The sequence below is a fragment of the Falco cherrug genome, chromosome 7 (assembly GCF_023634085.1).
Source record: "Falco cherrug isolate bFalChe1 chromosome 7, bFalChe1.pri, whole genome shotgun sequence".
Classification (NCBI taxonomy): domain Eukaryota; kingdom Metazoa; phylum Chordata; class Aves; order Falconiformes; family Falconidae; genus Falco; species Falco cherrug.
In genome coordinates this window covers 63,960,206-63,972,661 of record NC_073703.1, presented here as the reverse complement: position 1 = coordinate 63,972,661, position 12,456 = coordinate 63,960,206, and the positions used below count along the sequence as shown (strand labels likewise).

The window sequence follows — 12,456 nt, the reverse complement described above, 5'->3', positions numbered from 1 at the left end:
GAGATTTTTAGGATTCAAGGGAATCCTAAGACTTTTTTTAAAAAACAAGCAGACAGCCCAAGCTACAAAGAAATCCTTAATGTACAAACTCCCCCACTCCAGAAAAAGCTGACTCCATTCTCTAATAAAGAAATCTTCTACTTAAAAGCTTAAAGGTTGCAACACTGATACAACTATCTGAACTTGTTATTAAGACTCTTTATTTCACTGATTATCTGAGTCAAAAATAATACGAGACAGTGATTTTTTAAATTACTTTAACTGCATTTTTTGGGCATCTGTTTACTTATCATTGTACATATTTATTTTTGTACTACACAGTGTTATAAAGAAAAGCAGCCACCAAATTACTCCATGGAATCATCTGTTTATCCGACCTTTCTTCTGAACCGTTTCACCAGCAGTAAAACATTCAAAGCTGAGTAAATTAAATATTGTGTTCAGCTTTGCTCCTGTAACACCCAGGTACGTCTGAAAAATCTTACAAGTGTAAAATTGTGTATTTCTCATCCTACTGAAGCTTCATTGCCATCTGTCAATTCTTTTTTCATTCTGAAGTTGAGTGACAGTAGGAAAAGGGGATATAGACTTCTACCCAAGCAGAAAAAGTAGCTAGACAAACGAGACAACCACGAGAAATTATTCAACTACTTGTTTTTCAGTAGATCATGAGTGTTAGGTCACGCAGGAAGTATATTCCTTAGTGTTTCACCTGTAAATGTGGAGGCTGTTGCATAATCTGTTGATACTGCTGTACTATCTGTTGCAGCTGGGCATGTTTCTGCATTATTCTCTGATACTGAAATCCAACCCGGTGATGGGGATGCTGCTGCCACTGAGCTGCTGCTGCTTGCAGTTGCTGCAATCTCAAATCTTCCTCAGGGTCATCAGGAGGTTCAATATTGAGCTAGAGAAAAAGGCAAATACTATAAATAAAAGAAAGCTCCTTCTGTCAAAAGAGAAACACGCTTGGCCACTACCCGCTTCACCAGAACTTTCTCAGTGTCTGTTATTTTATCACTCTGTATTTCAGTGTTCTGGCCACCCACAGCTTCTGGAAGGCTGATGTTTATATCATTTATTCTGAATGTGAATAGTCTAATCTAAAGGTTAGGTTGATAGCAATTAGGGTATTCATACATACAGAAACTACCTACAGGAAAGAGATTAATAAAATCTGTCATCTGGTGCTCACAGCATAATGAGACAACATTGCTTTTTTGTGATGAGGTAAAGTAACTCTGAGTGCATTATTTTTGCCACTTGGTAGGAACCCACACACCTTAGGTTAAAGTGGAGCACATGCTGCAGGTCAATTTACTACCCTACAGCAATCTGTTCAAACTTTGATTATGATCTCCATCCATTATATACTGTAATTAAGCATGCTGACAAAAATACTGCATGAAGAGTTCTTGGCTTTCAGACAAACTGTAACACAGAGAGAAGGGGAGCCCGAACTGACAAACTGCCAGAGAGGAATTAAGGAACAGTGTCTTAAAGATAGTATTCCCTACCTACCGAGTACTTGATTTTGCACTTAGGTACCACAAAGTGTATCTCACAGATAAAGATGACAATGTTGGGGAAGTTGTAAGCGAGTCAAGCTTGGACTCACTCGGTGCATGTGTGGGTGACTATATAAGTCTATATACAAGGAGTGTATTTTTATTTTTTTTAATAGGTGCAGCCTTAGCAAATGTTCTTTTAAGATTGCTTTGCCATATTTTGTTATTGTTACATAGTATACATGACAATTTGATGGCATTATTTTCCTGTTTCTTTGTCCCATCTAGCACAACAAATGGAGTGGCATCACTTTACAGAGCCTACCTGGGTTTCAGTGGATGTAAGAGAAGACTCATCGTCTTTGGAAGCTGGAGGCAGGGATTCATTAAGCGGAGGAGGTTCAGACTGTTGAGTTGAAGCACTCATTTTCCCTTCTTCAGACTTTGCTCTCTGCTCAGATGAATCCTTCACTACTGGACCTTTCATTTGCTGCTGTCCCTGAGCATGGGCTTTTGCTCTTTGCTGCAGGCTAAGCAGGTGCTGCTGGTACCAGTATTGCTGCTGTTCCTACAATACACAGAAATTTTCTAAGACAAGTTTCATGGGAAAAACCATGAAAATTAATTCATGATAGTCACTAGAATTATACTCTACAGTAGTATTAAAATCTGAGGGAAAACTCCCTTCATCATCGACAGTATTACAATGGATGTCAGAAGAACAAACCAAAATTCAGAAACCACTACATAAGGCACAGCACCTACAGCAGATTTCCTATCTCAAAAAGCTTACAGCTAAAGAGAACAATAATGAAAAGCAGAAAGATGGCCAACAATAAACCAAATTACTACAGATATGTGATAAGTACCATACTTTTAGTGCTTTTTATTCCTAACAACTATAGGTACTTACTATAAGACTAACTTAGGTAAAATGAAGGGAAAATGTAGGATAAATATGAGTAAGGGAGCAGTAAAGAGAAAAAGGAGGAAATGTACAAGAAAGAATGAAACAGAGAATGCACATCAAGTAGAGCAAAAATGACAGCTGAGAAATTGTGGTGGAGACATTTCAATGAAGCCTGTGACAGAGAAAAGCACGATCAGAACCCAGCATATAGCAAAGATTATTTATTGTCTGAATTCTCGTTAATTCTTATTCATTGAACAGCTGAAGAGGTAAGTAGAGATGGTTGCACCCCAAAAAAATTTTCACTTAAGAAGTGACCAAGCTTTCAATTTTAACTATTTCAGGCTAGAATTAGAGTACTCCAGGCAGATGACAGTAGATTCAAAGCACTGTAAGCTGCCACCAACATAAAGAACAAAACACTGAAGGTATGTATCTCAGCACCTAAGAAGTGGTACCTCTTAACAAGACCTGAACAGGAACCGACAGTTCTGTATCTCTCCCAACGCAAGAAATACCAGGCATCAAACCAGACTAGCAGGACGCAGATTTAAAACACGTGGGCGGCAGCTCTTCACCTGACATGGCCTCGTGCTACCAAAGTCCCTGTCAGAGACCACTGCAAGGGCTACAGTTTTGTGGATTCAAGACACAGCTCCATAAGCTCATCGAAGAGAAGTCTACAGATTTTAAAAATAAATGACACCAACTGCAGCTAAGGCAGCTCCTATATTTTAGGAACTACCACTACACACTTGATTTTTAAGTTCTTCTCTTAGCATCTGCTTTTATTCACTGTCAAAGACAATGATAAAATACCATACTTTTGGTCTGACCTAGTGCAACCATTCTCGTGCTCTCCTGTCAGCCCCACTACCTCCGAGAATGTGACTGCTCTTTTTCTTTCGTATATTCTGTTCTTCCCTCTCGTCCAGGCATGCACAATTAAGAAAAGACACCTAGATAAAGCCCACTCAGAAACAGAAGAATCGAAAAGATGCAGGTATTTAAAAATACAAGTGTGACAATAACAAAGCGGTAGGTACTGTCTGATGAGATTTCTCAAAACTGAACCATTCTGCCTATCTTAAAACAGGTTTAAAAGAAGCGCACGCTTCCTCCAAAAGCCTACCTTACTCTCAAATAAGGAATGATGTTTTCTACTGGTAGTAATCTAGCAGGCGCAATTAAACACGGAGCTGTATTTTTAAAAAAGTACTTCTGTAGAACTGTAACTTGGAGATGAGGTCAATGGAAGGAGAGGCTATGCTTCTTGGACTTTATGTTGATCCTGCAGCAATTCCTGCCAAGAATCTTTTTAACAAGAATATGACTCAGAAGAGCTGCCATGGCTCTGGGTGGAAGATACACATCCACACTCCAGAATTCACACTCTGAAGCCTTCAACAACATGCTGTAGTAAGTGCAACTTTCAACACCAGGGAGGAGTATACATCCCCAGCTATACAGAAGCTGATTCAATTATCCCTCTCAAAAGGTGGATTTACCATGACAGTGTTGGATGCTGTGCTTGGTGAGCACCCGTTCTACTGCCAAAAAATTGTTGTCTCTGCAGATCCTTGGTTTTTTCTCTTCGTTCTACCAACTGGACAAAGGGCCAAAACCCGTAATATGACCAGGGGTTCACACAAAGAGCTGTGATAACATCTTGTCACCTACTGTTTGTAGCAGATGAAGTCAGTGACACATGTATTGCAGGTTCTATCTGAGAAGCACAAGAAAAGTGGAAAGGAAGATCTCTACAGCTTAGTCTGAGCAAAACAGAAGTGCTAGTGTAGAAAATCCCTGATGGTGAAAAGCTCAGTTATTTGAGCGCTCATCTTCTCACGATGACTGTCATTTTTCAAGTCCAGTTACAATCCTTAAACCCAAGAAGCACAGCAGCATCAACACTTGCATTTTTCCATCTTTGGCTGTCCGAGAAACTACACCTGCTGCATTCTACAGGGAACACTGAAACCAAAACTATCAGCTCCTGACCGCAGGACATACCACTAAAAATATTAACGCAGAGCCTGTACCAAAAGACTACTTTGAAATTAATTTAGGTGACCCTAGACCATAACATAATGCCTATTTTGGGGAACACTTGGTCCTTTTCTGGTAAAGACGGCAAAAGAATGGCTTAGCACCCTTTATAAAACAAAGGGGGGATTTCAAAGAGTGCAGCAGACTCCTGAGAGGTAATGTGGTAAAGCTAAGGTAGTTTCAACAGATGTAGATAAATGCATATTTATGGGTACAGTGGCACCCACACATACTTGTTTACTACTGCAAATAAACAGCAGCATTCAGCACCCGAATATTAGATGGAGCATACCACAGGTTTTTTTATCAGGACTTGACAAAAGATGCAACTGATTGTAGAGAAACACAAGAATCCAGCAAATTAATCCAACTGCACACCCATGTAAGAAACCATGCTAAACTCACAATATTGTCAAGGCAAAGAGTGGTATCTTATTTTTAGACAGGAAAGAGAAATAATAAAACACTAACTCATGGCAAATTGCATAATATTGTCTACGTTAAGAGAAAAACACTGATCTGTGTGGCTGCAGCCACTGTTACTGTGGGATGAGAAAGAATCGTTTTCTATTACCAGTTTAAACAAAGGCTTAACAGGATCTTATACATGGCAACTTACAGTATTTCCCTACTTGGATTTTAAGACCATTAGCAAGAAAGCATCACTATGCTTTGCTTTCCTACTCCTGTTGCTTAAGGACTTGTTGCTCCAAATCCTGTCTTATTTTACAGCCCAAGACAGCCAAAATTGTATCAATCTGTTATACGATTTTATGATCAGCAAAAGTACCATACTCCTTTTGCGTTAAGACTGAATTGTGCATGACGGTAATCCAATTAGTCAGGATAGAAGTTGTTTGTATAAACACTCATACACCAGACAAACTTCAGCAGTATTCTGCTGCTTCTATGTGCACACCACAATAATGCATTACTTGTGACTTCTGGAAAGGAGAGAGTGGTTAGAACAATTAAATAACATTAATGAAATTGCAGGCTACGTCAGGGGGGAGGAATTACAGTTTACTGTTCAGCCTTAAGTTCAGTAATTTAAGAAGTCAGCAAGTGGCCTCAATACCAAATTAACATCACTTTCTACACCTGATTTTTCAGGGTTTTGTCATTAAAAAAATTAATGAGTCTCATTATCATCTAAAACTCCTCAATTCTTGAACTCTGATTTAGTGCTTAACTACATGTGCACAGAGTTTACATCAAGTTGACCCCCAGAGTCATCAAGAACAACTAATGACTGGGCTTCTAATCAAGCGAGTCAGCTTTGGGAGAAACAAAGAACATGCTATCTTCCTGATGTAAGCCATGCACATCACTTAGACCACCTTATTTATGTTAAAACTCTGAGCTCTTATGGTCTTTAGCCTTCCCCTAGAAGTGAATTAGCCTCATTATAATACTAAAAGTCACACTCCTAAGGGAAAGCCCTAGGCTCCCTAAAAGACCCTTCCTCAGCGAGCATACCTAGTAGTAAGTTAGGTAATGGATATGCCAATGTGTAGTCAATCCTCTAGATGGACCTGCCTTCTTGGCAGGGCAAGTGTGATAAGATTTTGTATATAACGCCTGTAACTTTGTACAGCAGTATGCTAGCTTGGTTTGTTAGCATCCAGACCTGCGCATCTGTAATAAAACAGTATCTCGTCTCAATGTGTAAGATTGGTTTGCTGCACACCGGTCATTTTAGAGACAACACCATTGCTATCACTGTAAAAGATCACCTAGTTCTGTCCAAAACCTTCATAAAATTAAATGCATGAACTGAAAGCACCCCTTTGCTAGGCAGTGATTAATTATATGGTGCAAACTTAACTATTATATATTCCCAAACATACTCAGGTATTGGTATGGAATTTTAATGGACACAGTTAAAAAGGTGTCACAACGATTAACATTTAAAGTGTCAGTGACTTCAGGATATCTGCAAACTTTGCTTCAAATCAAAATCCTAAGATCAATTTGCCAAACCCAGTTGTCTTTTAAAACTTTAATAATCTCAATGCAAAGTGTGCACTTCAGCTTTGTTCCAGCAGCCGGATCTCTACAACCTGACCCTAAAACCATGCAAAAGCTTCAGTCAATCTGCCTGACCTGCATACATAGCTGAGGACCTCGCCACATGTGTCTCCTTGTGCATGCTTAACCTCAAGCAAGTGGCCTGTCCCTAACTCAATGCACACGAACAGTAATGTCAAGCTCAATGGAGCTGCCCACCTTTAAGAAGTGAAGCATGCCAACATTTTGCAGGCATTCTGGCCCTAGTGTACACAAAAAGCACACAGCATGAACAATATTTTTTACCTCAAAAGCATTTCAGAACATTTTCCTGCAACGCCCCATACAATTTGAGACCAGAAGATCAAGCACGTGTAGCACAAAACATAGAGGTCTAAGTGACGGGCAACAATGTACCGTGACAGGAACACTTTTGCAGCTTTAACAACGTATGGCAAGATTAAAAGTCATGATTCTGACATCAATCAGACAACTGAAACACAATCCCATGAGAAAACTAAATGAAGGCAGCACTGAAGACAGGCAGCACCCATCCCGCAGCGGGCACTAAGCAGAGTGCTGCATCTCACAACAGGTTGGATGAAGTCAACAAAGGTTTGGTGCAGGTTGCCCACACGCTGTACGCTGGAAAACAATTCTCCAGAGACTAACAGAGACTCCCTCAAAAAACCAAATAAATTTAATTCAGCCAGGAGTCAGACTGTCCCTTAAACAACTCATCCGCTCTGGAGAAACGATAGTTTGTTACATCCTGACAACCACCACGGGGTAAAGAAGAATTTAGGGAGCCTGGCCAGAGCCATGTCGCTCCCGGGCTTCCAAGGCAGACTGAATCCTTCAGGATTACGTGGACCGAGCGCACCCGCGGGGTGCCCTTACCGGGCCCCGGCCCAGCGGCCACCGCTGCCCCGGTGAGTGCGGGGCTGGCCCTGCCTTACCTGGGGAGTCATGGTGGAGGGGTCCGGCTGCTCGGCGCCCCCGGCCTCCTTGGCGGCGCCCTGCGCGGCCTCCGGCTGGGCAGCGGCGGGCAGGGGCAGGGACGGCTGGGGCGGGGGGAAATGGGCCTGCGACGGCTTGGCAGGGGGGGGGGATGGAGGGGGCCAGGCCGGGCTGCGCCCCCTGCGAGGGGGAGGCCTGCGAGGGGAGCAGGTAGGGCTGGGGGTGCGCCATGTAGCCCTGCGCAGGGGGCGGCAGGTAGGGCTGGGAGGCGGTGGCCGGCGGGGGCTCCAGGTAGGAGGGCGGGGGCTCGGAGAAGGAGGGGGGCGGCTGGGAGGCCTGCGCCCGGGACAGGTACGGCTGGAGCGGCGGGGACTGGGCCGACGGCGGCTGGGCGGGGGGCGGGTAGGGCTCCGCCTGTGGGGGCGGCAGGTAGGCCTGGGCGGGGGGCAGGTAGGGCTGGGCGGCGGGCTGCGGGGACTGCGGCGGCGAGGACAGCTCCATGTCCATGGGCACCGGCGAGGAGGGCACCGGCTCGCCCCAGTCGCCGTGGCCGCCCGGCGGTTCCTGGCCGTCGCGCTCCCGGGCGGCGGCGGGCGGCTTGCGGGTCGGCGGCGGCGGCTCGCGGTGGGCGAACTGCTTCTGGTAGCTGCGGACCGGCGGCGGCACGGGCGGCGGCGGCTGCTGCCAGTCGGTGAAGGAGCCGGGCAGCGGCGGCGGCGGCAGCCCCGGAGGGGGCGGCCCCGGCGGCGGCGGCGGCCCCAGCAGCACGGACTGTAGCTGCTTCTGGTGCATCTGCTGGAGCTGCTGCAGCTGCGCCAGGTGCTGCTCCTGCAGGCTCAGGAACCCCGAGGTACCGGCGGGCGGCGGCGGCGGGGCGGCGGCGGTAGCGGCGGGTGGGGGCGCGGGGCCCGGCGGCGGGTAGCTGGGGAGCGGCATCGGCGGGACGGCGGGAGGCGGCACGCTGGGGGGAGGGATGGGCAGCGGCGGGGGCGGGATGGAGGTCGGCGGCGGCGGGTAGTGCCCCGCCGCCCCGTACAAGCCCCAGGCCGGGTACATGGCGGGGCTGCGGGAGCGGACCGCGGCGCTTCCACAGGCCGCGGCGGCGGCGCGTGCGGCCCACGGCGCCTGCGCGGGGGCGCGCTCCGCCCTCCCGGGCAATAGAGCGCGCCCGGCGCGCTAGAGCGTCGAGCGGCGTCCCCCGCCGGGGGCTAGGCGCCGGCACCGCGCCACCTAGCGGGAAACTTCCGGCACTGCGGGGGGGAGGCCGCTAACGAGGCGGCAGAGCGTATAGAGAGGGGCGGAGGCGAGTGCAGAGCGCCGCTGCCCCGCTTCCCGCCAGCCCCCGGTCGGCTCGGGTGAGAGACAGGCAGCGGCGGAGGGCAGATGGAACGCACCCCGGCGGGCGGGGCGGGGCGGAGCGAGGCTCCATTTTGTGTCGGCGGGCGACGAGCCGGCGGGTGCCGCGGGACTGCGAGCCAGGCGGTGCGTGGCCGGCCCGGCGGCCTCGGTTACCCCGGGGCGGCGGCCATGTTTCCGCGCCTGCCCGCCGTTCTCCTCAGGGGCTGCGCCGCGGCCGCGCCAAAGCCGGTGCCCCGGTGGAGCTAATTAATTGTCGTAGTGACTGAAGGGTGAAACGAGCGCAACCACAACCCGGCCGGGCTGGGCCTCGGGAGTCTGCGCGCCCCGAAGGGCGGTGCGGGGGAGGGGGCGATCCAGGGGATCTGCCGCCTGGAATCGATGCGAAGGATTTTGTGTTTTCACTGCATACGCTGAATATACGCTGTAATAAACGCGAGAGGCAAACAGAGCAGCGGATATGTGAAACCGCCCCATCCATTCCAGAAGCAACTGTCCCCCGAGGAGCAGGGAAGAATTTTTCCTCCTTTCTCTCTTCCCACACTGAAGTAACAAGTTAAACAGAGAGATGTTCCATAGCCGGTTAACAAAGGTTTATATACGAAGTGCTGAACTCCCATTGTAGAGAATAGACAGGAGCTTTTGGACATACCAATTCTAGTAAGCTGAGCAGCAAAGCCTAGTGGCTGCTGTTCTGCTCAGCAGCACACCAGCGCTGTGGTGTCCCGCTGCTTGCCCTCCTTCCTGAACAGAAAACCTGAGCAATTACTGATGTTCAGTCTCTGGTTTGGGGCTGGTGAATCAAGGATCCCTGGCCAGCGGAGAAAGGCAGGTGTTGGAGGAAAAGTCCAAAGCCTTTCCAATCAGGAAAAACAGATTGTTAGGTGTATAAATAAGTGTTGTCCCAGTTGCTGGAAAAGTCGGACTTTTTTGTTCATTTATAGTTACAGGGAATCTGGAGGTGATGCGCCATGAATCTACAAGAAAAGCTTCAAGTAGAGCATGAACTCAAGTTACAAGATGCAAATCTTTAAAGAAACTATTTTAATTAATTTAATACATATAGAACTGTCTTTTCTGTTCTTTAGTATCCTGTTTTTTCTGTTCTTCAGCATCCTTTCTTTTCATCTAATCCTTTTCTGTGTAGGGTGGTGCAACTCTTAAGATCTCTCTTGCAGTAAATATGACTTCCAGATAGCATTTGTGCTTTTAGCCCCCATCTCCTCCATATCATACATGTACTTGACACCTATATACCCAAGCTTTTTGGACCAGTTTACTCACTAAGCTTTTGAAAGCCCGTTCTTTCAAAATAAGGAATTCCCGTTGCAAACATCCTTTGACTTACCCTCCTGACTGGTTCACTGAAAGCGAGTTCTCTTGTCATCAGTTTACTCAACGTTATTTCCTGCAGGCACGTCTCTCCTGCTGTTTTGCTTGTTTCTTGCTGTTTGTTGTGGTTATTCAATATTGCAAAGAAACCTTTTACACCCCTTATGAAGAAATACATGCACTCAACCACCTTCAGCAGCAACTGTTTTCCAGCCTGTATCAAGGAGGCCAAACTGTGATTTCCAAATAACTTGACAGATGCTTTTGTCAATACCCAAATCTGGTTCGTGCCGCAGTAGAGTTGCCTCCTGCCAGCCAAGATACATTGGCTTTACCCAACATTACCTTGTCCTAAAGCAACCCTTTTAAGTCCACATTATGCCCTTTTAGTCTATTACAGTCTGTAACATTAATATATGTCATCATGCTAGTTTTAGTTCATTTTTTAATAGTCTGTGCTCTTCCTGCTTCTAAATGCTATTTTACCACATTTCACTTATCCCTCAATTAACCACTGTCACATCTTGGATCAGCACCTTACATCTCTTCACATTACCCAGTGGGAATGCTCAGCAATCCTGGGCCTTCTGGTGGCCCCCAGAAAGAAGCAGGAATTGTTTTTTCCCCCATCCCTTGCATAACTTCAGACCTTTTTTGTGGCTTTTCTGATTGTTCTGTCCTCTGAAGCTATGGAAACTGGCTACAGCAAGAGACAGGATGTTAAGGGGGAGGCCGGATTCCCTGGAGTTACCGAGAAACACTGCAGGCATCTGTTTGATATCTTAACTCATGTGCAGGTTTAAACCAACTGCCAGAGTTGGGTCAGGAAAGAATTTCTTTTCTGGTTTGGACTGGCAGAGTTCTGCATTTGTAGGAACATCAAAGCATTCTCGCTTACCAAACTCTTTCCTGTTATAATCTTTCCTCCTTTTGATATACTGTAAGTTGGATCTGAGGTTGGGATGCCATGGTCTGCATGGAGTAAATATTTTTCCTCTGAACCAAGTGTCTGGTACTCAGGTTCCCTGGGACTGCAGGGGAAGCAACTGATTACTCTGGTGGTCCTTTCCTGTCCTGTTTCTCTTCTGACTAGGCTCTTTCGAGTTAATCTGTCTTGCCAATTATCCTCAATTAATAAAAATTTCCTGATGGGTTTTCTCACTGCCAATACTTTCTCTCTGCTGCTAATCCTCCAGCCCTCTTAAGACTTCCTTAGCAATTGCCTTGTGCCTATTCCTTGTAATCTGCCTTTTTAGCAACAGGAGGCAAAACTGGAACGTTAATTTAAGGAGTAAAACACTTCAGTAAATGGACACATTTGCTTTGATTCCTACCCACAGTTCATGCTACATACATATATTTTCATGAAGTCCCTCCAACAGGCATTCTGCTGGCAGATAGACATCCCCCAAATTCATCATGTTGCTGTGCCTTTGACCTCCTCTCCAGTGCCAAAAAGATTTCTATCCAATATTACCAGGAGCGACCGTTTCTCCTCCAGCCTCCTTCCATTTGGGCTAATTCTAGTGAAGTTATTTGCACAGGAACAATTCTAGTTAACTCTGTACTTGAAAAAATCTTTCAAAACCACCAGAATTATTCAGAAAACAAAGTTACACAGATCTCATTCTACAACGGTTTCTCAGTCCTCATTTGACTAAACATGGTCTTCAAGTGTTTGTGACAATACATTTAGCTTAAGGAAATGTGACTTGGATTGAGAGAAGAAAACCAAGGATATTATTTTTGAAATGTACAATTACACACCGAGTGTAAAATCTCAGGGTTGCTGGCTGAAGGTGGAGAAGATAAACTTCAGTTATGATAGCTTGGAAGGGGGTTTGTTTTGCAAGTGTCAGTATGCTGCTATTTCAGGGATGAGTTTAGTAGGTGAGCCTGCAGCAAGCAAAGAGACAATATGAAGGGTGAGTCTGATGTGTTCCCAAAGTTTTCTGTAGTATCTGTAGAGGCAGAGTGCTGGCAAGAAAGTTACCAGCACGCATTATCATCGCTGTATGGTGTCCAGCATACAGACAGCTGAGTTCAGCTATTCTCTACAGCCAAACCAGGCACTACAGGATAAAAAACTCTTAAAGTTTGGAAGTTTTCTTAATTATACCAAGAATATAGATTTTAATTCTCCCCCTTCACTATAGCTCAACTCCAGCATTTTGGCCAGGAAGCATGATTTGGCACGTTGGCTCCTTGTGACCCTCATATATTTTCTCTTGTCTCTCAGTCTTAAGACAATTCTCTTCACCGCAGAGATCAGAAGAGCAAATTATATTGCTAAAAATTAAAAAGTAATGAAGATACGAGAATGCAAAGTCA

The 12,456-nt window shown here is 46.1% G+C and overlaps 1 protein-coding gene across 1 annotated transcript in view; it reads right to left on the bottom strand.

Annotated features, from left to right (window-relative positions):
* Positions 1 to 8,547, bottom strand: part of YLPM1 (YLP motif containing 1) — a 38,756-nt gene extending 30,209 nt beyond the window's left edge. Inside the window, 4 exon segments of the mRNA XM_055715562.1 lie at positions 713 to 907; positions 1,834 to 2,076; positions 7,437 to 7,586; positions 7,588 to 8,547. Of these exon segments, the coding sequence (XP_055571537.1) occupies positions 713 to 907; positions 1,834 to 2,076; positions 7,437 to 7,586; positions 7,588 to 8,493 (1,494 nt within the window). The 5' untranslated portion in view covers positions 8,494 to 8,547.
* Between the last annotated feature and the right edge of the window lie 3,909 nt (positions 8,548 to 12,456).